Source organism: Anolis sagrei, chromosome 6 (assembly GCF_037176765.1).
Source record: "Anolis sagrei isolate rAnoSag1 chromosome 6, rAnoSag1.mat, whole genome shotgun sequence".
NCBI classification, from domain to species: Eukaryota; Metazoa; Chordata; class Lepidosauria; order Squamata; family Dactyloidae; genus Anolis; species Anolis sagrei.
In genome coordinates, this window is record NC_090026.1 from 109,780,024 (window position 1) to 109,807,632 (window position 27,609).

Sequence of the window (27,609 nt, forward strand, 5' to 3'; positions counted from 1 at the left end):
ATAATCCAGGGCCGTTCCGTTTGTCAATCATATTAATTCATATCCCTTATTGCACTGCTCAAATTACTGATCAAAGGCTTGGTCCCAAAGCCATGTTTTAAATTTTTTCCTCAAGGTCAGGAGAGAGGGGGCTGATCTAATGTCGCTGGAGAGGGAGTTCCATAGCCGAGGGGCCACCACTGTCTCTCATCCCCACCAGTTGCACTTGTGAAGGAGGTGGGACTGAGAGCAGTGCCTCCCGCAATGACCTTTTTCTGTGAGATGGATCATAGAGTGCAGGGCCAGAACTGTTTAGAGCTTTATAGGCTAAAGCCAGCACTTTGAATTGTACTCAGTAGCAGACTGGCAGCCAGTGGAGCTGACGTAAAGGCGGAGTTGTATGCTCCCTGTACACTGCTCCAGTGAGAGAATTGAATTGTCCCAGATCCTCCTTCTCTGTCCTGAGAGCAGACTATTTTTTGGAAAAGAAAGTTATAACATGAGCCCTCTGTTTCTGTTAAGTTTCCAGGACCTCTTGGATTCCAAAATCCTGGATGTTTAAGTCCCGTTATATACAAAGGTGCAGTAAAATAGCATCTTTTTAAGAAAATGGCAAAATCCAAGTTTGCTTTTGAGATTTTTTAAAAATATTAAAGCCATGGTTTATTAAATCTGTGGATACAGAAGGCTATCTGCATTTGGAATTCCAAAGTAATGTCCTGCTTGAACCTTAAATATAGTTTCTTCCTCAGTCCCCATGTTATTAGAGTTTGAATTCCTTCTAAAGATCCAGTGTTACAGCTAATTATGCTATGCTAATATCAACATATTTTCCACATGTCTGTAAACTCCAATAAAAACCCATTGGGATCTACCTGCAATCTACAGAAAACATAACTCAGTGCTCTGGGCTGGGTTGGAAGCGTTTCTCATACATCCTGAAATCAAATTTGGTTCTTTTATATGGGCTCCCTAGCTCGGCACTGAAACAGTTAAGCATGCAGATGGTGATTATCTCTGTGTTCCTTATTGATCAGGCTAAGCCATTCATTCATTTTGCAACCTGACATACTCCTGATAATGTCACATTCTCACTGATATCACAAAAAATTGAAGCCATGAATTTAAATGCCTTCCAGCCATGGTTGAGCAGAAGCCTTGCCTGCAAAATTGCTATGTAGAATGCATATGGGTGTTAAACACATAAATCCATCTGCACTGGGCTTTATAAAGGGAGTCTTAATACAGTCCTAATTATATCAGTAAGAAGAGCATTGGAGAAAATTGCCCTCTAATTGTAGATCCTTTCAAGCTTGGTTCAGCTCTGAAGTGCACCCATTGCACATTTTGCTGTGTGCTCTGGAAAAGCTGCATCCCAGAGTATGGCAAAAGACATTTGAAAACACTTGTGTTTTGATTTCCTATCTTGTGGTAAGCTTTGTGGCTGACTTGTTCTTGTTATGACTTCTGAGTATTACCACTTCTACATCTGGCCCTCAAGGATAACATTTTAAAAAGCTGATAGGGTTTTAGATTGTTTTCTGATGATTATACTAATTTTGTTCAGAGGCAGAAAAAAACTGGATCCATCTGTCTTAGACTGTGGTTGTTGTGGGTGGGCTGTATCTACACTGCCATATAATCCAGTTTCAGAATGCAGATTAGCTGGATTTAACTGTATTATATGAATCTACCACATTATAATCCAGTTTAATGCATACAGAATGGGTAAAACAGTGTGGCCCAGATCTGAGGTCATAATCAGTGAAAAATCCTGGATAATTACAGTGACCATTCCTGTTCAGCCCCCCCCCCCCTTCCCTTGGCCAAAGTTTTCCAAACGTGGTCCCCAAATGCTGTTGGACTCTCATTCTGCATAATCACCGTGGCTAATGGTCAGAAATGGTGGAAGTTGTGGTTTAGCTGCCCTAAATTGAATACTTGGCATAGGCACAGAGGCTTGATGAAATCTACTCCACATATTCCCAATAGATTTTGTCTTTGACTTAAATAGACTGTATCCCAGCCTCCCCCAACTTGGTATCCTCCATATGTGTGGAGATATAGCTCCCATAGTCCCCAGTCAGCATGAGCCTAACCATATACATCTAGAAAACAACTGGGAAAGGGGAAACGTGGTAACCTCAGATATCCAGTGATAGAAGATGGATCGATCTATCAGTAGAACTCCAGTTTCCAAAGCAGTGTGCCATTGAATAGTGTTGGAGAACAATTGCTTTCATGTCATATTTCTGGGTTTATTGGTTAGCCATTGCCAGAAATGGTGATGGGCCAGATAGCTCTTTAAACCAGATGGACAACTCTCATGTTCTTTGACACACATAGGGCCAGCCCTGCCATTAAGGATAGGGAGGCATTGGCCTCAAACATCAGAATTCTGGCACCACAAAAAGGCAGGAAATAGTTATTTCTTGATGATTCTTTTTACCATTAGGGAAGAAGAAAGTTGCTTGTGGGTATTTTTGCCTCAAGTTCCAGAATTAAGCGCCATCCACACTGCCCTGTAATCCAGTTTGAAACTGTATTTTATGGTCAGTGCAGACTCAATATAATTTGGTTCAATACAGTTTCAAACTGCATTATATGGCAGTGTAGATGTGGCCTTACTTGGGAGGCTTAAGGTACCAAGCATCCTGAGTGTTGAATGAAGATGGGAAGTCACTGCTCTATTAGTGAAATCTCTTGAACATACCTAGAAGCATACTGCCTCATTTCTCTTTGTGTCCTGCCTGTGGGCTTTCCATCATGGAGTAAGACTAGAATGCAGAATGAGTCCACAAAGTGTGATATGACCTAGCAACTTTTCATGTACCCAGTGTAGCAATACACCCACGCATGTGTTTGTGTATACATACAGACATGGACTGTAGCTAGAGCCTGGTAACTGTTTTGAATCAATACACAATACTTTTGAAACATTTTTATCTGGTGAGGTAGTGCAGGATATGAGTTGGCCAGATTTTATTTATTTTTATGTATGTATGTTCTTACTGATTTTTGTTCATTTTTGGTAGCGTGGGGAAGATACTAGATGTAGAAGATCTGTACTACCAAGAATTTTCACCCACTGATTTAATTTCAAATGATGGTCATACCAGCACAAGAGAAAAGAAACCACCACGAGAGCCTAGAACTTCAATATTAAAGATTAGCGAAGGGTAAGTGATACCAAATGAAAGCTGAGTACTGAAAGTTCAGATCACCAACAACAATGCATTAGCATTGTTGACCAAATTAATTACTTTTATGATTAATTTCCAAGATGCTTCTGTACTTTGATTTCTAGGCCAAAGATCACTGGGAGTCCTCTGGAAGAGAGCAAAACCAAGGAGAATCCTTACGACTATCGAAAGTTGCTACGAAAAACCTCTCAACGCCGACGCCTTATCCAGCAATATTAGCTGCTACACTTGCTTATTTTCTCCAGTACAATCTCTGCCCCCTTTTTTGTATGGTTTTATACTGTATTCCTCTCTTCTTAATGCATCTCTCTTCCTCGCTCTTTGGCTGTTGAAGTCAACTGTATGTTTTTGCATATGACATTTCAACACACAGGATTATAGTAGAGCCTTACAGGGAAAGATGCCATGGTTTTAAATACAAATTTGCTGGTCTTCTTCTTGGGTTTTTTTTTTTTTAATGAACAGATGTGTGAAAAATATTTTATTAGTAAACCATAACTTATTAAAACCTAGATAATTTGAAAAAAGGAAATCTTGTCTCTCAATTGTTTTTCTTTATTTTTCCCTATAATTGCATAGCAAATTTTCCATTTAAAAGGACTGCTTTGACTTTTAAAGCACCCAGGCACATACATTGATAGAAGCAATTTTGTACAAATTGAAGCCTTTGGAAATGATGCTGAGGCATAAGGAAGTGCCTTTCTGACTGATGTTGGACATTTTCTGTCCTTTCCTTTCTCCCAAACACAACAACAACAATTTATTTCTAACTCACCCTTTCTCCCTGGAGGGACTCGGGGTGGCTTCCAAGTACAAAGGCAAATATTCAATGCCAAATACAACCATAAAAAAGCAAATATTCAATGCCTTTAAGCAAATCATAGTTTAAAAGTGCATATAAAACAGACTCTATGACCAACAGAAAATACTATTCATTCTGATGATCTTCAATGACCCCTCTGACACCCCCTCACGACTCCCCAGGGGTCCCGACCCCCAGGCTGAGAAACACTATTCTATAGGGAGGATAAAGGATCAGGCCCTATAAAGTGCAATAGCAATAAGTACCATTTAAGTAAAGAATCTAGAAATATAAAATGTAAATGTAAAAGTGACTCTTTGAATGTGTAAACCTTTGACAGGACATCGGTCGGGAAGGAAGGGGGGTTCATTATTCATCAACCTCTCCATAAACTATGGAACATAGATGAGTTTTTAGGTGTTTTTGAAGAAGCAGAGGGAGGGAGCTGTTCTAACTCCCAACGGGGAGGACGTTCCAGAGAGACAGAGTGACTACAGAGAAGGCCCTCTCTTTCACGCCCACCAACCACGCTTGGGATGGGAGTGGGACCAAGGGGAGAGTCCCTTCCAATGTTTGCAGTGGCTGGATGGGATTGTAAATGAGGATGTGGGTTCTCAAATAGTCTGGGCCTGGACTGTTAATGGCTTTGTAGGTGATAACCAGCACTTTGTATTTAGCCCAGAAGCAGACCGGCAGCCAGTGGAGTTGCCATAACAGGGGAGTTGTCCGCTCCCTGAACAGCAGCCCTGTTTGCAATCTGGCTGCCAATCTCTGAACCAGTTGAAGATTCCAGAATATCTACAAAGGCAGCCCCACATAAAGAGCATTGCAGTAGTCCAATCGAGATGTAACTAGAGCATGGACTACCATAGCCAAGTCCAGCGTCTCAAGGTATGGACACAGCTGGCTCACAAGTCTTAATTGTACAAAAGCACCCCTGGCCACCGCTGATACCTGGGGCTCCAGGGTCAGCGATGAGTCCAGGATCACTCCCAATTTGCAAACCTGTGCTTTCAGAGGGACTGTGACCCCATCCAGCACAGGCTGTAACCCTATATCCTGATCTGCCTTCTGACTGACCAGGAATACCTTGAATGATAATAAATTCTATCAGAATGCTTCTAAGCTGGATGAACATCTGGATGCGTTTCTGGTGGATCTTCTGAATTGCTTCTGAATAACCCTACTCATTTTGATAGTGGTTGTATTAAAAGTCTGTTAGATCCCTGTTGGAACACAATTTGGTATTGTGCATCAGTAGAACAGTTTTCATGCATTTTGAATAGAGGTATATGAACATATATGCACACACCCACACCTTCTCCTCTTCTTTTGTAGATTTGAAAATCCCTTTCTAAGAACTTTTAGCTTCTGTAAGTACCTGCAATGCTTAAGAAAATCTAAACAGAAGGTGTTCAAATTATGTCTATTGGGAAGAAAGCAAACAAAAAGATTCTTCCATAATTCCACCTATTTTGGAACAAATGGAAAAACTGAATAGTGCTAACGTTCCAGTTTCTGCATCAATGGTTTATAATTGACTGGTAGATTCTTAGCACAGCAGGGAAGAAAAATCTCCCATATTCAAATCAAGTATTTCTCAGCAGCAGGCTGAAATGACTGGCTCAATATTCCATAGTATTGTGTTCTTTTAGGGGGGACAGAGATGTAGAATATGCACAGACATATGCACATACACACAATTTTTGCACACTTTCTATGTGGTACCTTTTCTCTAATTTATTGTGTTTATATTCTTTTTTTCCATTTGTTTACATTTAAAATGCATGTCTTTGCCTTCACAAGCATACTCCCCCCTCCCTTTTCATTAAAGAAGTGGGAAAGGCTGATCCTTTCTAAATGGGAAGATGACTTTGAGACAGTCTCACCCCCAACTCTGTTCCTCGTCTGCAAAATAGAATATGTTTATTAATGGCCTACCTTACAACATTGCTGTGAAGACTGAGTGGGATGAGCATCCTACGCAGACTAGAACTGTTATATTTACAGAACAAAGAAGATAAAACCTCTGTCTGAACCAGGCATGGGCAAACTTTGGCCCTCCAGGTGTTTTGAACTTTAACTCCCACAATTCCTAATAACTGGTAGGCTGTTGGGAATTGTGGGAGTTGAAGTCCAAAACACCTGGAAGATCAAAGTTTGCCCATGCCTGGTCTAAATTATGATGGCAACAGAGACAAGTCCAGGCACAGCTTTTTCCAAGGTCACAGAGATGACCACAAAAACAAAAAAATGGAAGTGGTGGACATCTACTTGTAATATGGAACAACGTTGTTTTAAAATACAATAAATAGTTCAGGGACAGCCCTACAACTATTTAAAAGATGGCTTGCTACTGCTGAAGTCTTCCAGAAAGAACATTTCACCTTTTGGGCAGGACAGGGAAAGAAGGATTTTGGGGTCCCAGGGACACACTTGCATACATCCGTTGTGAACCATTTTTTGCTGTTGTTTAATCCCTGTGGAGAATAAACCTCGTGGGCTGGGAAGCAGAATGTAGTCAGATCCTCTTGCACTCAATCTCCCTGTTCCTATTTCATTTGTATGGTGCTTGTCAGGAGCTAAATTCCAAAAACAACCCCCCTTTCATAAAGAGAGTCTTGTTTTTCCCCAAAGCAGTTTTGAAAGGGGAGCAAGTGACTAGCTGTTTCAATGAACCCAAGGCGTAAACTAGCCCCAGGATGCATAAGGACAGGATGTCTGCTACTGATGCCCTTTCAAGAGCTATATGTGCTATGGGAGAACAAAAGGCACAGAGGTTGCCTGCAGCTTGTTACCAATGAGTGCAGCATGTCTCATGGTACACAGACGGAAATTCCACAATTTCTCCTCCTTTCGTTTCTATATTGTGTTGCATTTGTGCCAAACACTAGCCTATATGCTCTTAGATATGAGTGAAATAAATGTCCAGGTGCAAGAGAATCCAAAAAGATTGCCAAGGGCAAGATAAAAGCATGGGAAAGTTGCTTCTTTGTATGGCTATGTTAACTGGGTTTCTAAGAGTTTTAATAGAACTGAATACTTACTGTTTAAAAAAAATTATATCACATGTTGTAGTTAATTTGTTTTAACTTGTAATGTAAACAACTTTAAGTCTCATTCAGAAGAATAGTGGGCTATAGATCAAATAGATGAGTAGGATAAGATAGATAGATAGATAGATAGATAGATAGATAGATAGATAGATAGATAGATAGAAAACAGGGCTCATCATTCCACCTTCTCAACTCTATCAGTGAATTCCAGATGAATAAAGGAATGGTGTGAGAACTTGTCTGCTTGCTGCAAGTACACATCTTTCTGGTTTCCAGTCACTCCAAAGTTGGCCATTAATACTTTCACTGATGCTTGATTTCCATCAAGCACCAGACTAATACATTTGTCTCTGCAGTTCATTAACTCACAAATGTGTTCTTCAGACAGACAGCTGAGGTCCCTCTCCAGGCCACCTGTTTACTGACACAATGAACCAGAAGCTATTTTGCAAACAGGGCAGGAAAAGGGCAAGCAATGAGAGCAGGAGGGGAGAAGATAAAAGGCCTCCATCTCTCTCTTTCTAGAGGAGAAGGGAGGCATAGATAGGCCTCTAGATATGTTGGACGGTAACTCCCAACCAGTCCTAACCAGGAAAACAACTTCGGGAGAGAAAAATGTCCCCTAACTATGCTCTACAGTCCATGCTTGGAGAATGCTTCAATTCTCCTATTATTTGCGGATGGACCAGAGCTCAAGCAAAATCAACCCCAGTGATGGGTGTTGGTGAAATGGTTGGATCCTATGAACGGTCTCACCTCACTCTTCTCTATGCTGGATAGATTTTGTGGGAGCTAAAGTTCAACAACATTGGGAGAAACATTCCCTTTCCTTGGATCAAGGAAAAGTGTATGTGTTACAGCCACCCACAATAAGGCTTACTTTCAACCTTGTTGCTATAGTGTGCAAGGTAGATACACCCACCAAGTGTAAATCACTAAGTTGGAAATGCATTAGCCTCCCTGTTCAGAGTTTTGGAAAGTTTCCTTTTAGGTCTGTTAGCCATGCTGGCTCTGGTATTGGGTTGCACTCCACCAGTTCTGCCCCCTTGATGTTCTTTCCTGGCTGGCTTCCTGCAAAGAGTAAGCCGTGGATATCTGAAATGACTCATAAAGTGAATTGCTCACATGGCTCATTCCCAGAGCATTCTGCCTACAAGAGTGAGTAGTTACAGGAAGAAACTATCTTGACAAAGCTGTTTTCAAAGCAGCTTCCATGTTAAGGTTTGGATGTGGAAGGAAAGCCAACACTTTCTGTGCTATGAATATGGTAGAGTTTGAGAAACCTACTTTCTTGCAGCTCCCAAAAATCTGCACTTGGAGTGGCTGCTGGCTATGCTATCTGAAGAATCTGGGCTGTAGTATAAATAAATAGCTTTCCCAAACAAGGTTATTGCACCAGAGAGACCCCATCCCTTACAACTCTTGAGTAAAAGCTTGCTTTGTGATGAAGAAGCCACATAGAAAGGACTGTTATGTTTAGAACATGCCAATGTCTTCATTCCAGATATAGATTGCTTGTCAAATGCATGTGAAGTCTATTCTGTTCTCCGTTCTTTTCTTCCATCTCCTTTGGCTAGACCTGAGAGTAACCCCTACTGCAACCAGTCTGTGTGAAGAATGTCAGATAGTTCCATTGGCATCTGGAATCCACTTTGGACTTTCATTCACATCTGGAATCCAACTTATTTCCTTAAACATTCATATTTAATCATACATAGCTGGAATTCATATGGAACTGGAGATACCTTCCTTTTCTTTTTAGGTTGGATATTACTGCACCCATCTTTTATGTCTTCCCTCCAAAATGTCTGAATTGCCCTTCTAGACATATGATCCCTATTCTCTGTGGAATCCAGCTCTTTCTTTCCCATCTCTCCCACCTTCCACCTACCCACCTATGGGCCCATGCAAACAGTATACACCTGTTTTGTCCTTGGAAGACTGTTCTCCCAGTATAGTGAACCCAGCTATTAAGCTGCAAGGAAAGGTGGGTAATAAATGAGTTGTTGGGTTGCTATGAGTTTCCTGGGCTGTATGGCAAATGTGTTGTTGTTTTGAGTGCCTTGCCTGGGGTGAAAAAGACTGCTCACACTCAAAGCTTGCCCTTGTCACCTCCGAAAAATTGTGATCAGACATTGCAAGTGGCATGTCTCTTCCTCAACCCTTGCTAAAAGTTCCAGAAGCCAAAAAAGGTGATGCCAAAACACATCTGCACTGGAAGTACGTGCCTATCCCCCCCACCCCCATGTTGGCTGGGTATTTATTCTGCTCCTGGCTCTGAGAGCACCTTGGAGAGCGAATCAGCAACACAGAGAGCGCCCTTGGCAATGCTACCCCCTCCTCTCATTCTCCCCCTGTCTCTAAAAGAGCCTTGGAGGGAGCATCAGCACCAGCTCCACGTCTTCTCCCGCCCAGACAACTCATTCCCGTCTAGAAGTGCCTTGGAGAGCAAATCAGCACCGCGGAGAGCGCCTCTGGCGTAGCTACGCCGCCTCTCATTCTCCTGCCTGAGCTTCTCATTCTCCACCTGTCTCTGGAAGTGTCTCAGAACTACGGCGAGATCCCTGGGCTCCTAGTTCAATTCCTGTCTGTAATAAGAGGGGATCAGCACCATGGAGAGCGCCTCACGTAGCGCCACAGCTCTTTTACCGCCCAGGCAATTCATTCCCCTCGGAAAGCGCCTTGGAGAGCAAATCAGCACCACGAGTTGTGCCTCTGGCAACACCACTGCCTCTCCTCCTGCCTGGGTTATATTTCCTCCCTCTGTCTCTGAAAGAAGCAAGACCATGGAGAGCTCCCTTCGCGGCGCTATTCATTTCCCGCCTGTCCCTAAAAGCGCCCTGGAGGGAAAATCAGCACCGAGGAGAGCGCCACAGCGCTTCTCCCGCCCAGGCAGCCCAATTGCTTCTGAAAGCGCCACAGGGGTGGAGGAGGGTTCAGGACCACGGAGAGCTCCCTCGTTGCTCTTCCTCCCCTTGGGCTACTCATTCCCCTCTAACAGCTCCTTGGAGAGCAAATCAGCACCACGAGTTGCGCTTCTGGCAACGCTACTGCCTCTCCTTCTGCCTGGGCTAGTCTTTCTCCCCCTGTCACTGAAAGCGCCTTGGTAGAAAGGATCAGGACCAAGGAGAGCTCCCTTTGCCTCTCCTAAAAGGGCCTTGGAGGGCAACTCAGTACCGAGGAGAGCGCCATAGTACTTCTCCCACCCAGGCAACCCAATTCCCTCTGAGAGCGCCAGAGAGGTGGAGGGTTCAGCACCAGGGAGAGCTCCCTCATCGAGCTTGCGCTGCTCTTCCTCCCCTTGGGGTACTCATTCCCCTCCTGCCTCTAAAAGCCCCTCGGGGGGCGAATCCGGAGCCCCCGAATAGCAACGCTCATAGCTCCGCGCGTGTCTCTCTGTCCGCCTGGGCGCGATCGCGGGCCACGCTCGGCTGCCTCCCTGGTCGCGACGTGGCTGGCCTCGCCCCGCCGCCCCCTCCCTTCGCCCGTCACGCTCGCGCTCCCCTCCGCCTGCCTCCTCTCCCCTCCCCTCCCGCGCCCTTCCTCCTCCCCCTCCTCCCCGTCCTCTCTCTCTCTCTCTGCCTCTCGCTCACTTTTCGCCCCGTCGCGCACAGCCAAAGCAGCCGGACCGACGGCTCCCGCGCGCCCTCGCCGCACTCCTCCGGCCCCTCACCAGCTGCGCAGATGGCCGCTCCCGGCGCGGGCTTTTGGTCCTTCGGGTCCGAGGAGGGGTCCGGAGACCCGGATAACCCCGGCCCAGGTAGGAGAACCTCTCCTCTCGCCTCTTCCAGGAGGCACAAGGCGCCTCGCAACAATTCGCTCGCTCCACGCCGGCTCTCCTTAAGCGCCTGGATCGCGGGTCTGTTCCGTCTCTGGGGGATCGCCAAAGAGGATCTCATCCTCAAGAAGGTGCCCTTCAAAGAAACGGACGCCTTGAAGACCAGCAAAGCTTCGCAAGGCACAAAGGAGACACACGCTTGCGCGCCGTCGGGAAGAGTGGTGGGGAAGACGAAGAAAAGCTCATCGAGGGCAAATTCGAAGAAGAATGTCTAGGATCTGCCCTGGCGAAGGAGAGGAGAGGCGGACACAGCCAAATGGGGCTCCGAGGGAGGGGAGGGGAACTGGGAAGGGCAAACAAAGGTCACGAAGCTGAGAAAAGAGGCAGGCGATCCGTCCGTTCTTTTTTTTCTTTCCCTGGTTAGAGCATTAAGATAGTTTCGTCCTTTCCCTCTTGGATGTGGTTCAGATGTTGCCTGCCTAGAACCTAGTTCTAGTCTCAGACGGAGAGCATTTGGAGCCCCTAACTCAAAAAGTCTCTCTGAAATCCCCCTCCCGATTCTCCTCGTCCTCTTCCTCCCGTCTCATGAAACCACTCTCCTGAATGAACCCCCGACAAGGGCTGCAGACAGGGCTGGGTGGCAGTCTAGACAGCAAGGACTCTGCTTGCTTTGGAATGACCTTCTCGAACGCCAAGTTCTGGTGGAAAACCCACGCAAAACGGTCCTTCTAATCCTCTCTTCTTCGTTTCTCCTCTCCCACCCCCAAATCCTTCACAGCAAAAGCTTGGTGCCAGGCTGCCCAGAAGTTCACAGGAGGCATTTCTACCAAACTCTGTGGTAAGCAGGGAGAACGTTTGAGGGGGGGGGGGGGGCTCCTGAATCAATGGCCTCCTGAAAAAGAAGAGGGGGAGATAGAAACAAGACAAGTAAACAAAACCTCTCTCGCCCCCGCCCAAATTGTCATGGAGGTTTCTATTAAGAGGAACCAGTGGTGTTCGTTTAAATAACGGAGAAATTAAAGTATTCTCTATCATAATTATATTTATTTATATCCCGCTATTATATGTATCTTAATTGAGATGCAAAGCGACTCACAATGTTATATTTATATATCCCGCTTTTATCTCTTGGTTGAGACGCAAGGCGGGTCACAACATTTAAAAACAATGCAGTTTAAAGAACAAAGCAATTGGGTTGCTGTGAGTTTCTCCGGGCTGTATGGCCATGTTCCAGAAGCTTTCTCTCCTGACGTTTCGGCCACATCTATGGCAGGCATCCTCAGAGTTGGTGAGGTCTACTGGAAACTAAGCAAGTGAGGTTTATATATCTGTGGAATGTCCAGGATGGGAGAAAAAACTCTTGTCTGTCTGAGGTAGTGTGAATATTTCAACTGGTCACTTTGATTAGCATTTAATGGCCTTGCAGCTTCAAAGCCTGGCTCCTTACTGCTATGGTAGCATTCATTGCCATGGTACCCAAATACACAATCAAACAATATATAAAATAAATTATTTTATTTTATGCCAACATTAATGCCAACTTATACTTACAAAGAAAGAAGCAAATAAATACTTAATCAGAAAAAAATTCATGATTAAGATAATCATAAAAGTTTACAAAAATATTCCCTAATAATAATAATAATAATAATAATAATATTCAAACAATGCAGTTTATTTATTTATTTTTAAATATTTTATTGTTTTATCATAGTTATTACATTTGTTATACATTTGTTTATGACAGTTATATATTATTCAACAATGCAGTTTAAAGAACAATGCAATTGGGTTGCTGTGAGTTTTCCGGACTGTATGGCCATGTGCCAGAAGCAGGCCAGTAGCTAGGATTTTGATTCCGGGGGGGGGGGCTGAGTTTGATTGGGGGGGCTGAGTCTGAGTGAAAGAGGGTCTACCCTAGCAAACCTTTTGCATCGTTACCCCAATACCCCCATGTATATGGGATGTATTGAGTATGGTGATCAGATCATGATATGAATAAACATAACAGTTTAAATAATGTACCAGTAAGGCCTTTTCGCGAACCACCATGAGAATTTCGGGGGGGGGGGGGTGAAGCCCCCAAAGGCCCCCCCCCCCCGCTACATGCCTGGCCAGAAGCATTCTTTCCTGACGTTTCGCCTGCAGCTATGGCAGGCATCCTCAAAGGTAATGGCCAATTGAAACATTCACACCTGCCTCAAACGGACAAGAGTTCTTTCTCCCACCCTGAACATTCCACAGATATGTAAAGCCCATTTGCCTGGTTTCCAACATACCTCACAACCTCTGAGGATGCCTGCCATAGATGCGGGCGAAACGTCAGGGAGGAATGCTTCTGGAACATGGCCATACAGCCCAGAAAACTCACAGCAACCCAGTGATTCCAGACATGAAAGCCTTCGACAACACAACAATGCAATTCTCCTGTGAACGGGAAAGGCTCCGTTCAGTCTCTATTGTTGCCTCGTTTTGCCAGCTTTGCTCTACGGAGATGGGGAGAAGCCCATGGAAACGGGGGCTGCCAAGGAGGACCCCAACTCCAAGGCCAGGAAGGCGGCCTGCTCTTGCAACAAGAAGCCCTGCGGCTGCCCCAAAGAGGAGATCAATTATGCCTTCCTGCACGCCTCAGGTGAGTGGATGTTTTGGAAGCCACCCAGCCGTGGATCTAGCCTCCCTGCCTGTCCTCTGCTGGCCAAGATACAGACATCGGCCAGCAGGGCGCCATGGAAGCCTGGCTCAGGAAAACCCCTTGGCCCGTGGCCATTGACTTGGCCGACTTGGCCACTGGTTTCTCTCTCAATAGAGCAAGAGGGGTTCACGCCTTGGCCAAGCTACACACAGTGCTCATTAGGTTTCCACACAACTATTCATCATAACCAGCAGCGTATAACACCTTTGCCTCTTGGACCTGGTTCAAAAAATTGCCAGAAATTCCCTTGATCACCTTCTCCGTTGCTCCAGTTAGGCGTCATGGGGAAGCATTGCAAACCAAATCCATGGCTGGCTCCCAACAATATTTCTTTATGTCACTTGGACGCCCACCCGTAGTTTTCCCCTTCCTTCCCCATCCTTCATATATAGAAGTCGGTCAAATCCATGGCTATGGGCCAATGGATTTCGGAAATCACGAATCCCTCATTCCAAAACCCAACGCGCTCCAGATACGATAGGAAAGCAGACAAAAAGGGGTGAGGAGAGGCGGGGGAAGAGAGAGAGAGATCTAGGAACGGGAGTCAGGCTATTAATTCGGGTTGAGCTTGCCAAGAAGTGTCTTGTTGGGATATGAATCTTCTGACTTCAATACATTCCCTCGGCAGTGAACGAGACGATATATATCACCAATAAAAGGACTTCCTTAAATTCAAAGAAACTGGGGCGGTGTTGTTGCCAATTCCTCGATGTTAGAGAGTCGCTTCTTTGCCAAGGTTGCAATGGTTTCAGCACCACGGGAGAGGAACAGCGACCTAGAAGGGGTTCATTCGGGAGTATGGGGCTTGTTGGAAGGAAATAGTCCTCAGGATCAAGGACAAAACTGGGGGTTGAGAAACTCGTGATAAGCACATCGAATTGAATTATTATTATTACTATTACTATAGGCCTTATCATTACATCCACAATATTATTATATCTTACGTATTGTACACACAACGTATCATTAAATATCATATTATATACAGTATTAAAGTGACATTATCATCAAATGTTTTATCTATAATACTGTATATAATATGAAATATAATAATACGTTGTATGTACAATATATAAGATATAATAATATTGTGTATGTCGTATATTATGACATCATATTATATATTATATATAAAAATGATGATAAGGATCATATTGTACTTATAATGTACAATAACATAATCCTATAATAATATTGTATATATTATATTATATATCATATTATATACAGTATTAAGTGGCATTATCATCAAATATTTCATATATAATACTGTATATAATATAAAATTTTATATGTAATTTATAATCGTATATATTATATAAAATAACATAATCATATAATGATATCATACAATAATATTGTATATATCATATTATATATAGTACTAAAGTGGCATTATCATCAAATATTTCATATATAATACTGAACATAATATGATAACATTTTATATGTAATATATAATCGTATATGTAATTTATAATAACATAATCATATAATAATATCCTATAATAATATTGTATATATTACATTATAGTATAATATAATATTATAGTATGTTATTATGGTATATTATATATTATAATATATACAATATACAGTATAATATACAATAACATAAGCATATAATAATATCATATAGTAATATTGTATAAGATACAGTATTAAAGTGGCATTATCATCAAATATTGTATATATAATACTGTGCATAATATGATATATAATATAATATATGCAATATGATTATATGATTATATTATTGAATATTATATATACGATTATATCTTACATATAAACTGATAATATTGTATACGTTACATTATAGTATAATATAATATTATAGTATATTATTATGGTATATTCTATATTATAATATACTATAATATATATTATATTATACTATAATATATATTATACTTTGGCCACATCATGAGGAGACAGGAAAGCCTAGAGAAGACAATTATGCTGGGGAAAGTGGAAGGCAAAAGGAAGAGGGGCCGACCAAGGGCAAGATGGATGGATGGCATCCTTGAAGTGACTGGACTGACCTTGAAGGAGCTGGGGGTGGTGACGGCCGACAGGGAGCTCTAGCGTGGGCTGGTCCATGAGGTCACGAAGAGTCTGAGACGACTGAACGAATGAACAACAACAATATATATAATATACTATAATATATATAATATACAGTATAATATACAATAATATAATCATATAATAATATATAGTAATATTATATATATTAGATACAATATTAAAATGGCATTATCATCAAATATTGTATATATAATACTGTGCATAATGTGATATATAATATAATATATACGATAAGATTATATGATTGTATATATAATACTGTGCATAATATGATATATGATTATATTATTATATTATTGTATAGTATATATAGTATATATACGATTATATCTTACATTTAAACTGATAAATAATAAATAAAGCTTTCCTTAGGAGGGGAAGATGGTTCCCTTTTTCAAAACAATCCAAGTGGAAATGTGGGGATTTTGGATCCTAGTCATGGATTAATTCCACCCACAACAGAAACGTAGAGGTATGTTTTCATTCTTCCAGAGCAGCTACCCCCTCTTTTTTTTCATGGTCTCTTTGGTCTTGAAAACGACACAAAAGGAAGGGAATGTCTTTCCGCCTTTCTCTCGTAGAGGGAAGCCAAACCAAGGCTCCAAGCCCATGCCATCTTGCCTTCCTTCCTTCAGATCTCCTGCCTTCCTCGGAGGGCGAAGCGGCCACGTTGTCCTTCCTGCAGGACGTGGTGGAGATTTTGCTCCAGTACCTGGTGACCAATTTCGACCGCTCGACCAAAGTGATCGATTTCCACTACCCGAACGAGCTGCTTCAGGAATACAATTGGGAATTGGCCGACCAACCGCAGACCCTGGAAGAAATTCTGCTGCTTTGCAGGACGGCGCTCAAATACGCCATTAAAACAGGTAAAGAGAGAGACCTCGGGCTGAGCAGTTGTATTAAAGCCTCTCTCTTTTTCTTTCTTTCTCGGCTCAGGTATGGGGAAACTTGGGACCTTCAGGTGTTTTGGACTCCAACTCCCACCATTCCTAACAGCCTCAGGCCCTTTCCTTTTCCCTCTCAGCCGCTTAAGCGGCTGAGGGTGAAAAGGAAGGGGCCTGAGGCTGTTAGGAATGGTGGGAGTTGGAGTCCAAAACACCTGAAGGTCCCAAGTTTCCCCATACTTGATTTAACTGCTTGACTTTCGGTATTTACTGACTGGTATTGAAGCCATGTTGTCTGACATATGAAGCAAACAAGCCTCATTCCTGTCTTGGAAAAGAAAATAAACACTGACTGGGTTTCTTGTCTTTCTGGGTCTTGCCGGTTGTTTTGGGGACTATTTTATTTTCTGGAGTAATGTAGTTCTCCCTTGCGTTTGTGATCCTTGAGAAAGACTGGATTTCTCTCACGAAAGGCGTTTAGATAGCTATAGTTTGGGTTGTTGTGATTTTTCGGGCTATATGGCCATGGTCTAGAAGCATTCTCTCCTGACGTTTCGCCTGTATCTATGGCAAGCATCCTCAGAAGTTGTGAGGTCCCTAGAGTTTGTCACATGGGGAAACTAACGCTTTTCGTTGTGGTGTTTGGTTTGGTTTCAGGAAACACTCGATTATGTTTTGAGTTGCCTCCCTGGGACCATCAGATCACAACTGACTGAAATCTTGCTTGTGTTGATGTGCATTCAGTCGATTTATGGATACCCTACGAATTTCGTAGGGTCTTCTAAGGCAAGGAATGCTTAGCAATGGTTTTGCCAATCCCTTTCTCACTAAAACATAGTTTACACATCTATGTGTTCATTGGTGGTCTCCCATCCAAGTGCTAACTAGGGCCGACCCTGCTTAGCTTCCACAGTCAGATGGGATTTGATATGTGTTGTTAAAGGCTTTCAAGGCCGGAATCTCTGGGGGCATTTCCACACAGCCCTATATCCCAAAATATCAAGGCAAAAGACCCCACATTATTTGAGTGTGGACTCATGGCCCTTCCACACAACCCTATATCCCAGAATATCAGGGCGGAAAATCCCACATTATCTGAGTGTGGACTCAGATAACCCAGTTCAAAGCAGATAATCTGGGATTTTCTGCCTTGACATTATAGGATATAGGGCTGTGTGGAAGGACCCTCTGTTGCTGTGAGTTTTCTGGGCTGTATGGCCATGTTCCAGAAGCAATCTCTCCTGACATTTCGCCCACCTTAACAAAGGAATCTCAACAAAGGATTCCCCCTGGCAGGAAGCAGCCAGGCTTTGAAGCTGCAAGGCCATTCAATGCTAATCAAGCTGTCCAATTGCAACGTTAACACTTGCCTCTGCCTCAAGCAGACAGTTCTTTCTCCCACCCTGGACATTCTACAGATATATAAACCTCACTTGCCTAGTTTCCAACAGACCTCACAACCTCTGAGGTTGCCTGTCATAGATGTGGGCGAAACGTCAGGAGAGAATGCTTCTGGGACATGGCCAGAGAGTCCAGAAAACTCACAGCAACCCAGGGCATTCATATCTTTAAGGGGACCAGAACACCCCTAGTAGCAATCAGGGGCCAAATCGACTACAGGACGTCTCTCAATTATCATGTTCTTCTGGTGCCCCCAAAAACCAGGGCCAAAGGAAAGGAAAACCAAGGAGGTGGCTTTAATTTGTTGCCTTCCTTTGAAACAAAAAGGAGGGTGAAACTCGGGTGAGTGAGTAATTAAACGCAGGCAATGAATGCTCTTATACTCGCCTGGGCTCGTTAAGATCCACCGCCTAAGAGTGAAATAACGTTTATGTAATCCATATTGATGCAGTTAGTCTACTTTAAATGAGATTAACAGTTAGGCTACATATACTTAGAGTCGCCATAAAGCGGAAATGCCTTGGAGGCACTCCACCAAAAGAGACGCACAACGAAAAACTCAAGCAGGAAAAAGAAGATCGATTTCTCTATTGGATTGTAGAACAAAATGCACTTCTGACAAGTCTGTTCTGGATCCCAAGCGAATGCAGTTAATCACTTACTAGAAAGAGATGTAGGTATAGAGTGTGTTTGTACCAGGGCTTGAAAATATCTCCCTCGCAAAAATAATAAATGCAAACAGATGATGATGATGATGATGATGATGATGATGATGATGAGCCAGTAAAGGTGGTCCCAGTGGTGATCAGCATACTGGGTGCAATGCCTAAAGACCTTGGCCTGCACTTAAACACAATCAGTGCTGACAAAATTGCTATCTGTCAGTTGCAAAAGGCCACCCTACTCAGAACTGCACAAATTATTCTGGATACATCACACAGTCCTAAACACTTAAGAAGTGTCCAGGGTGTGATCAAATACAAAAGCCAACATTGTGATTTTGTTTACTGTGTATTAATCTTGTTGTGCATAAAATAATAATAATAATAATCATCATCATCATCTAATTTTCGTTTGTGGGATTAACATAACTCAAAAACCACTGGATGGATTGACACCAAATTTGGACACAATACACTTATCAGGCCAATGAGTGACCATCACTCATAAAAACACTGAAAAACACAGCAGAAGAGACTTTAAAAGCCAAAAAATGAAAGATACATTACAACGCATGCACAAAACCACATATTTACACAAACACACAGGAGATCTTGGCGGGGTATAAATAAAGTTTTATTATTATTTTATTATATACACAAATATATATAAACACAAAACACATATACACAGACTGGGCCACAGCAATGCGTGGCAGGGGACAGCTAATAATAATAATAATAATAATAATAATAATAATAATAATAATAAATTTATTTATATTCCTCTCAATCTCCCCGAGTGGATTCAGGGCAGATTACAGAACACAGAAAGGATAAGGACAAACAGTACATAAACAGAGGTATAGGTTTTCCCATACCAAGCCCCCACAAGTTATATATATGAGTGTGTATGTGTGTGCATGCATGTAATGTGTACATACATACATACATACATAGAGAGAGAGATTATGACATTTAAATAGTTCTGATGGTTATAACACACACACAATTCGATTGTGTGTCGTTGTGCACTGCCTAATTGAGTGGATGTGGATGCTGGTCATCGAAATCCAGATTATAGCTGCAGTTTTGTCTATCCTTCTCCTCCTAGACTAAACCCTATTAAGATAAATCAGACCATCCGGAGATGACAGCCCGGTCAGCCCAGAGTTAACCGAGGGCTTGTAGCGCTGAATCCTCCCCAAACATCCGTTTCACGCCTTGCCTTGTGCCGGTTTATTTGGATGTAGCTGCGCATAAGATTTGGAGAGCTTCGATCTTCCTTTGTCTACTACCGGAGAGACAAAACCAATCTGATGGGGGAAAGCGGGGGTGCTGGTTGGTGAAGTGGGCTCAGACTGTTTTGTTTTGGGACTTGCATTGTTTCACTTCCGGGGGGGTTTCTTTGAACGGAGTCTCTTGTTTCCACTTGTTTGGGATCCTATTGTTTTCTTTTGTTCTGTAGGCTCCCTATACATGTGTTCATTGCCCCCTGTTTCTATTTATTTTCAGGTCCTGATTACATTCGTTTAGGATCCTGTCTCCTTGTGTTCAGGATCTTGTTTACATTTGTTTGGGGTCGTGTTTTCATTTATCTAGTCTTCTGTTTCCTTTGCTTGTGGTCCTGTTGTTGCCATTCATTTATTGTTCCCATTTGGTTTTTGTTTGTTTGTTTCGGGTTTCGATGTGTTTAAGGACCCCTTTTTATTCGTTTTGGGATCCTGTTTCCATTTGTTTGGGGCCGTTTTTCCATTCCTTTAGGGTGCTTCCAGACAGCCATATAACCCAGAATAATCAAGACAGAAAATCCCACAATATCTGCTCTGAACTGGGTTATCTGAGTCCAGACTGTTCTGGTGTGAGAGGATTGGCCGTCTGCAAGGATGTTTTGCCCAGGGGATACCTGGATGCTTTGATGTTTTACCATCCTTGTGGGAGGCTTCTCCCAAGGCTGCGCATGGGGGAGCTGGAGCTGACAGAGGGAGCTCATCCGAGCTCTCAGTGGATTCGAACCTTCAGTCCTGCCGGCACAAAACCCACTAGCTGTCCCCTGCCACACGTTGCTGTGGCCCAGTCTGCTGATCTGGAAAATAAAGTAATGAGAAAGTGTTGGTTTCTAATAGATGTAATTTCTTGATGCTTGTAGGTAAACAATATTTCTTGCTGCTTCTTTGTCAGTGTTGATGTGGAGATTGTCTAGTTTGCCTACTCTGGAACATGCAACATATAATTTCCCTTCTTTAGGGGTCCCTTTCAAATCTATGACACTGTGTGTGTGAATCATATATATCTACCTATATCTATGGCTGGATGGCTCTTTGTCAGGAGGGCTTTAATTACGTTTTCGTTGCCCCGGTGAAGGGAGTTGGACTGGATGGCCTTAAGTATTTTCTGTTGGTCATGAGGGTTCTGTGTGGGAAGTTTGCCCCAATTCTGTTCGTGGGGTTCAGAATGCCCTTTGATTGTAGGTGAACTATAAATCCCAGTAGCTACAACTCCCAAATATCAAGATCTATTTCCCCCAAACTCCATCTGTGTTCGTATTTGGGTGTGTGGAATATTCGTGCCAAATTTGTTCCAAATCCATCCATTGCGCTCTGTGGATGTAGGTGAACTACAACTCCCAAACTCCCAAACTCAAGGTCAACGTTCACCAAACCCTTCTAGTCTTTTCTGTTGGTCACGATTGGTTCAATTCCATCATTGGTGGAGTTCAGAATGCACTTTGATTGTCGGTGAACTATAAATCCCAGCAACTACAACTCCCAAATGACAAAATCAAGTTTTTTTGAGTGAAGAACATACATTGGGTTGTTAGGTGTCTTGTGGCCAAATCTGGTGGCAATTTGTCCAGTAATTTTTGAGTTCTGTCAATCCCACAAACGAACATTATATTTTTATTTACATAGATTGCGCCACGAGGTTCAGTTCAAAGCTTAGGTTCCTGTCTCTATTTGCTTTTTAAGGTCCTGTTGTCCCATTTGTTTAGGACCCTAGTTCCATCCATTGAGAGTTCTGCTCTCTGTATTGTCGAAGGCTTTCATGGCTGGAATCACTAAGTTCTTGTGGGTTTTTTTCGGGCTATATGGCCATGTTCTAGAGGCATTTCTCCTGACGTTTCGCCTGCATCTATGGCAAGCACCTCTGAGGATGCTTGCCATAGTTGCAGGCGAAACGTCAGGAGAAATGCCTCTAGAACATGACCATATAGCCCGAAAAAACTCACAAGAACTTAGTTCTGCTCTCGTTTGTTTTCTTCAATGCATTTAAGGTCGCGTTTCCATTCGTTTGTGATCCAGCATCCATTTGTTTTGGGTCTCATTGTTTACATTCTCATTGTTGTGTTTCCGTTTGCTTTTCGAGAGCAGCCCCGTCAAGCCTGGGTGTTGGGGCGCCTCTGATGGGTTTGCATTATCCTTTTGACGGGCTGATTTACGAGCCGGCCATTTGTCACAGGAGATGAGTTTATTTCACGGCCTGTAGGCTACCCTTTTTGATATATATCCATCCAGAGAAAAGCCATGTGCCCCTGAGACGGAGCTTGAAATTTTACAACCCGAATCCTGACCGATTTCTTTGAAGATTTGTGTTTAATTTTTTCTGGGTCTGAAACTCGCTTTAGTTTTATAGCTTCTGAGTAGAGATGGAGATGACTGCATAGTAAGGATGCAGTTCTAAAAGGGCTTACTAACCTTTTGTGTGTATGTTCACTAGGCCTGGGCAAACTTGGGCCCTCCAGGCGTTTTGGACTCCAACTCCCACCATTCCTAACAGCCTCAGGCCCCTTCCTTTTTACCCTCAGCCGCTTAAGCGGCTGAGGGTGAAAAGGAAAGGGCCTGAGGCTGTTAGGAATGGTGGGAGTTGGAGTCCAAAACGCCTGGAGGGCCCAAGTTTGCCCAGGCCTGTTCTAGATACATCTCTACATCATGCCTAAGACTGCATGAAGCCAGTGCTTAAGGTAGACTGAACACATCCCCCTTGCAATCAAAATGATGTATTCGACATTATCTCCTATTTCCATTATCCCTTAAATTATGATATTCTTCCCTCTAAATCCTCCCTGTTGGTTTGGGAGTCTTCTCCCCTTCCAAGGATGTCGCTTGCCATTTCAAAAAGAAATAGGGATGGTTAGTCTCATCGAAAGAGTGAGATATGGAAGGTACACTAAATTGTATAGATGGGGAAAATATTGTTGATGGGCAGGAATGAAGTTCTCCCCCCCCCTTCCTACGTGGGTGTTCTTGGCTGAATCGATCTCCAGTTCTAAAATATAGATTTGAAGAGCTTTTTGAAGAGTGGGTGTTGCTTGTAAAACGGTATTTTATGCCTAATGGCTTTGCAGTTCACCATCTGGAAGGGAAAGTGAATGCATTTAGTCGGAAGGGACCTGCCAGGTGCTTAGTCAGTAGGAAAAAGACTCTGTTTTGACAATAGAAAGAGCAGGGTGCCTGATGGCAACGTGATTGTTGCTTTGTGAAGGAATTCTTTAGCTATTATTATTAGTAGTAGTAATAATAGTAGTAATAATACATATATTATTACCAATCAGTATTATATAATTACTATTATTAATAATAACTAAATAATTATTTAATAATAATAATATAATAATAATAATAATAATAATAATAATAATAATAATAATAATGTGTGTGATCAGATACAAAAGCCAGCACAATGATCTTGTTTTCAGTGTACTAATCTTGTTATGTATCTACTACTACTACTACTACTACTACTAATAATAATAATAATAATAATAAATGTGATCAAATACAAAAGCCAGTGATCTAGTTTGCTGTGTACTAATTTTGTTATGTATCTAACAACAACAACAACAACAACAACAATAATAATAATAATAATAATAAATGTGATCAGATACAAAGGCCAGCACAAAGATCTTGTTTGCTGTGTACTAATCTTGTTATGTATCTACTACTACTACTACTACTACTACTACTAATAATAATAATAATAATAATAATAATAATAATAATAATAAATGTGATCAAATACAAAGGCCAGCACAATGATCTTGTTTGCTGTGTACTAATCTTGTTATGTATATACTACTACTACTACTACTACTAATAATAATAATAATAATAATAATAAATGTGATCAAATACAAAAGCCAGCACAGTGATCTTGTTTTCTGTGTACTAATCTTGTTATGTATCTCTACTACTACTACTACTAATAATAATAATAATAATAATAATGTGGTCAAATACAAAAACCAGCACAGTGATCTTGTTTTCTGTGTACTAATTTTGTTATGTATCTACTACTACTACTACTACTACTACTACTACTAATAATAATAATAATAATAATAAATGTGATCAAATACAAAAGCCAGCACAGTGATTTTGTTTGCTGTGTACTATTCTTGTTATGTATCTACTACTACTAATAATAATGATGATGATGATGATAATAATAATAATAAGAAGAAGAAATGTGATCAAATACAAAGGCCAGCACAATGATCTTGTTTGCTGTGTACTAATCTTGTTATGTATCTACTACTACTACTACTACTACTAATAATAATAATAATAATAATAATAATAATAATAAATGTGATCAAATACAAAAGCCAGCACAGTGATCTTGTTTTCTGTGTACTAATCTTGTTATGTATCTACTACTACTACTACTAATAATAATAATAATAATAATAATAATGTGATCAAATACAAAAGCCAGCACAATTATCTTGTTTGCTGTGTACTAATCTTGTTATGTATCTAATAATCATAATCATAAGGGACTCAGGGTGGTTTACAGAAAAAAAATGGTGAACATTCAATGCCAGGCTTTCATGGCCGGAATCACTGGGTTGCTGTGGCCATGTTCCAGAAGCATTCTCTCCTGACATTTCGCCTGCATCTATGGTAGGCATCCTCAGAGGTTGAGGGGTCTGTTGGAACCTAGGCAAGTGGGGTTTATATATCTGTGGACTGTACAGGGTGGGAGAAAGAACTTTATTATAAGCAGAATTATTAATAATGAACATATTATTAATTAGTATTATATCATTAATAATACTAATAGTAGATAAAGAATTATTATTGGCAGTAGTATTAATCATAATATACTTATAGATTATATTGATTAATAATACTACTGCTAATAATTATTGCTTAATAATCGCTAATAAAATACTCATTAATACTTACCATTAATAATAATAAGTAAAGAATTATTGTTGTTATCATTATTAGTAGTAACATTAACAATAAATATATTATTAATAAGTATTATATTATTAATAATACTAATAATAACTAAAGAATTATTATAATAATAAAATAATATAATACTCATTAATTATATTTATTAATAATACTACTGCTAATAATACTAATAGCTAAAGAATAGCTAATAATATTATTAACAATAAAATACTAATTAATATTTATTATTAATAATATATTGATGATGATGATGATGATGATGATGATAATGAAGATGATGATGATGCAATGTTTTGGAAGGCAGGAAGCTACCCAAGTAGTGTAGGGACAACCTAGGCCCCCATCTACAACGCCATATAATGCATTGAGACTGCGTTATACAGTATGAATGTTTAGAGTGATCATTATATGAATCTCTAGAGTTCACTGACTATATATGTAGCAATGTAGATGGGGCCCAAGCCAAGGATCTGTAAAAAGGAGGTCCTCTTGTGTGCTGAGACCATGTTCTCAGTTTGGACAACGGATCACGTCGGAGTAAATCGATATCGCCCTCCCACCAATAACATTTTGCCAGCAAGTACAAGTGGAGCTGAAGGGTAACATGCTTGACTGGAATCGAGGACACTGCACGCACTAGGTGGCAAAGCTGAAAGCGACGTGACGCACGCGTGATCGTGTGCACGCGTGTCTTCGGGTGAATCACCCAGAACATAACGCACGATTCTGGCTGGCAAGCAAAGGGAGGAGACCACCGGGGAGAAGGCTGGGCTGTACCACTTCCCACCGCAGCGGGGTGATCTCATCTTTGAACGTGCCTCGCCTGGAAACAATGGCCCTACGTGGAATCAAGCAACCCTTCTAGGAAAAGGCTGTGCCCTGTCTTTGTCTTTATTAGTCAATTCATTTTGCAGACACATTTCCCTTGCAGTTGTTGATATTATTTTGTAATGGGGGAGAGGTCAAAACTGGAACCATCCCCACCATAGGAAATGATACAGTCTAGAATTCGGTTGGCATTTAAGGTGGATCTCAATACCAACCATGGGGAAGCTTGGGCCCTCCAGGTGTTTTGGACTTCAACTCCCACCATTCCTAACAGCCTCAGGTCCCTTCCTTTCCCCTCTCAGCCGCTTAAGGCTGTTAGGAATGGTGGGAGTTGAAGTCCAAAACACCTGGAGGGCCCAAGCTTCCCCATGCCTGGTCTAGAAGGATAAAAGAGTAATGTATGTGCTAACTTCCTCAAAGAATTGACTCCATGAGATGAAATAAACCTGCCATCTATTCTAATAGATAGATAGATAGATAGATAGATAGATAGATAGATAGATAGATAGATAGACAGACTACTTCTTGGTTGGGATTAAGCCCAATTCTTGTATTCCTCTGAGAGTTATCAAGTGTCATTGTGTGTGTGTGGTTTTAACATTTCCATCCTTTGCATTGTAACCAACTAGGTCAATTCACAATTTGAGCAGAAGTTGAGGAAATTGTTTGTTTGGACCTGGTGAGAGTGGGATTTATTGGAGCTTTAATCCAGAAAAAGTACCCTTTCCTACTGATCACGTTTCCTATTTGTAGCGTGGACGTTATAAAGTATGAAAAGGATTGTCATATAGAAGATTTGACCTGCTTGTTTTGTGTTTCTCCACAAACTAGAACAGGAACTCAAATTACAAGGTGAGATTCCACCTAAACATTGTATAGGTGCCTTCAAGTAGTTTATCTATTTTATGAGGAACCCATGAATTTCACAAGACAATGAAGTTCTCAGTTCCTTCTTCTGAGAAATACTACCTGGCATTTGTTGGCAGTCTCCCATCCAAGTACTAACCAGGATTAACCTTGCTTAGTTTCCAATATCAGACAGGATCTGGTGCCTTTAGGCTATTTAGGTCCACCTCCATATTAAAAATATTTATTTTTCTGTAAGAATTTGTATTGCCCCAGAAGGTAGTGTATTCTTCCTCTTTGTAGGTCTTGGACAGCCATCTTTCAGGAGTATGGCAAGGCAATAGACTTGATGACCCTTGTAGTCACTTCCAACTCTGGGATTATAAAGTAAACCTAAACAAGATCCCTGTGCCTGGATAGACTTGCAAGAGGACAGGTCATTGGAATCATGTCATTGATTTCTATGAGAATAATGGCAGAGTCTAGCTAGCCAGTTGCATCTATGTTGGACTTGGCAGCATCTATGTTTAGAATCCCTGTGTTAGGAGAAGAAATATCTTTCACCTCCTATATAAATCCACGCTACTCCAGTAGTTGGTAATCATTCTGTTTGTCAACATCAAAAACCAGATAAAACTTTATCTAGTATGCCATTCTTCTTGCTTTTTGTTTGATGTTTTGTTTCAGAAATGTTTTCTTTGATACATGTATAAATGGAGGTTTTTTCAGATGTGATTTGTAATTCTAGAATTGTGTTTTTACATATGCTGTTGACTCCCTTGACCTTCTGTGAAAAAGATAATGAGATGAGGGCGCTTTTGCATGTATTTGTATGTATGTCATAAACATATGCACAACATAAATCATTCATAATTATAAATCATGCAGGATATATATGGTACAGGAGGTTATGTAAATGTTGTAGATTTTATAAAACTTTTTGAAATTATACAGAAACATTCAAGTTTGGGGAATTGTATTTGTATTTGTGTATTGTGTATATATGCATACATGTGTGTATACAGAGGATTTCTGTCATATATATATATATATATATATATATATATATATAGGGAGCCCCCAGAGGCACAGTGGGTTAAACTGCTGAGCTGCTAAACTTGCTGACCGAAAGGTCACAGGCTCGAATCTGGGGAGTGGAGTGAGCTCCCACTGTTAGC

The 27,609-nt window shown here is 41.4% G+C and overlaps 2 protein-coding genes across 4 annotated transcripts in view; both read left to right on the top strand.

The window, feature by feature from the left end:
- MYO3A (myosin IIIA) overlaps window positions 1-3,714 on the top strand; it is a 139,791-nt gene extending 136,077 nt beyond the window's left edge. For all 3 annotated transcript variants that reach the window (XM_060782425.2, XM_060782427.2, XM_060782428.2), the window contains 2 exons: window positions 3,015-3,158; window positions 3,287-3,714. In XM_060782425.2, the coding sequence (XP_060638408.2) occupies window positions 3,015-3,158; window positions 3,287-3,401 (259 nt within the window). In that variant the 3' untranslated portion in view covers window positions 3,402-3,714. The remainder of the gene's footprint in view (window positions 1-3,014; window positions 3,159-3,286) is intronic.
- A 6,897-nt stretch (window positions 3,715-10,611) lies between these two features.
- Window positions 10,612-27,609, top strand: part of GAD2 (glutamate decarboxylase 2) — a 51,898-nt gene continuing 34,900 nt past the window's right edge. Inside the window, exons 1-4 of the mRNA XM_060782430.2 lie at window positions 10,612-10,800; window positions 11,597-11,656; window positions 13,298-13,450; window positions 16,237-16,470. Coding sequence (XP_060638413.2) covers window positions 10,725-10,800; window positions 11,597-11,656; window positions 13,298-13,450; window positions 16,237-16,470 — 523 coding nt within the window. The 5' untranslated portion in view covers window positions 10,612-10,724. The remainder of the gene's footprint in view (window positions 10,801-11,596; window positions 11,657-13,297; window positions 13,451-16,236; window positions 16,471-27,609) is intronic.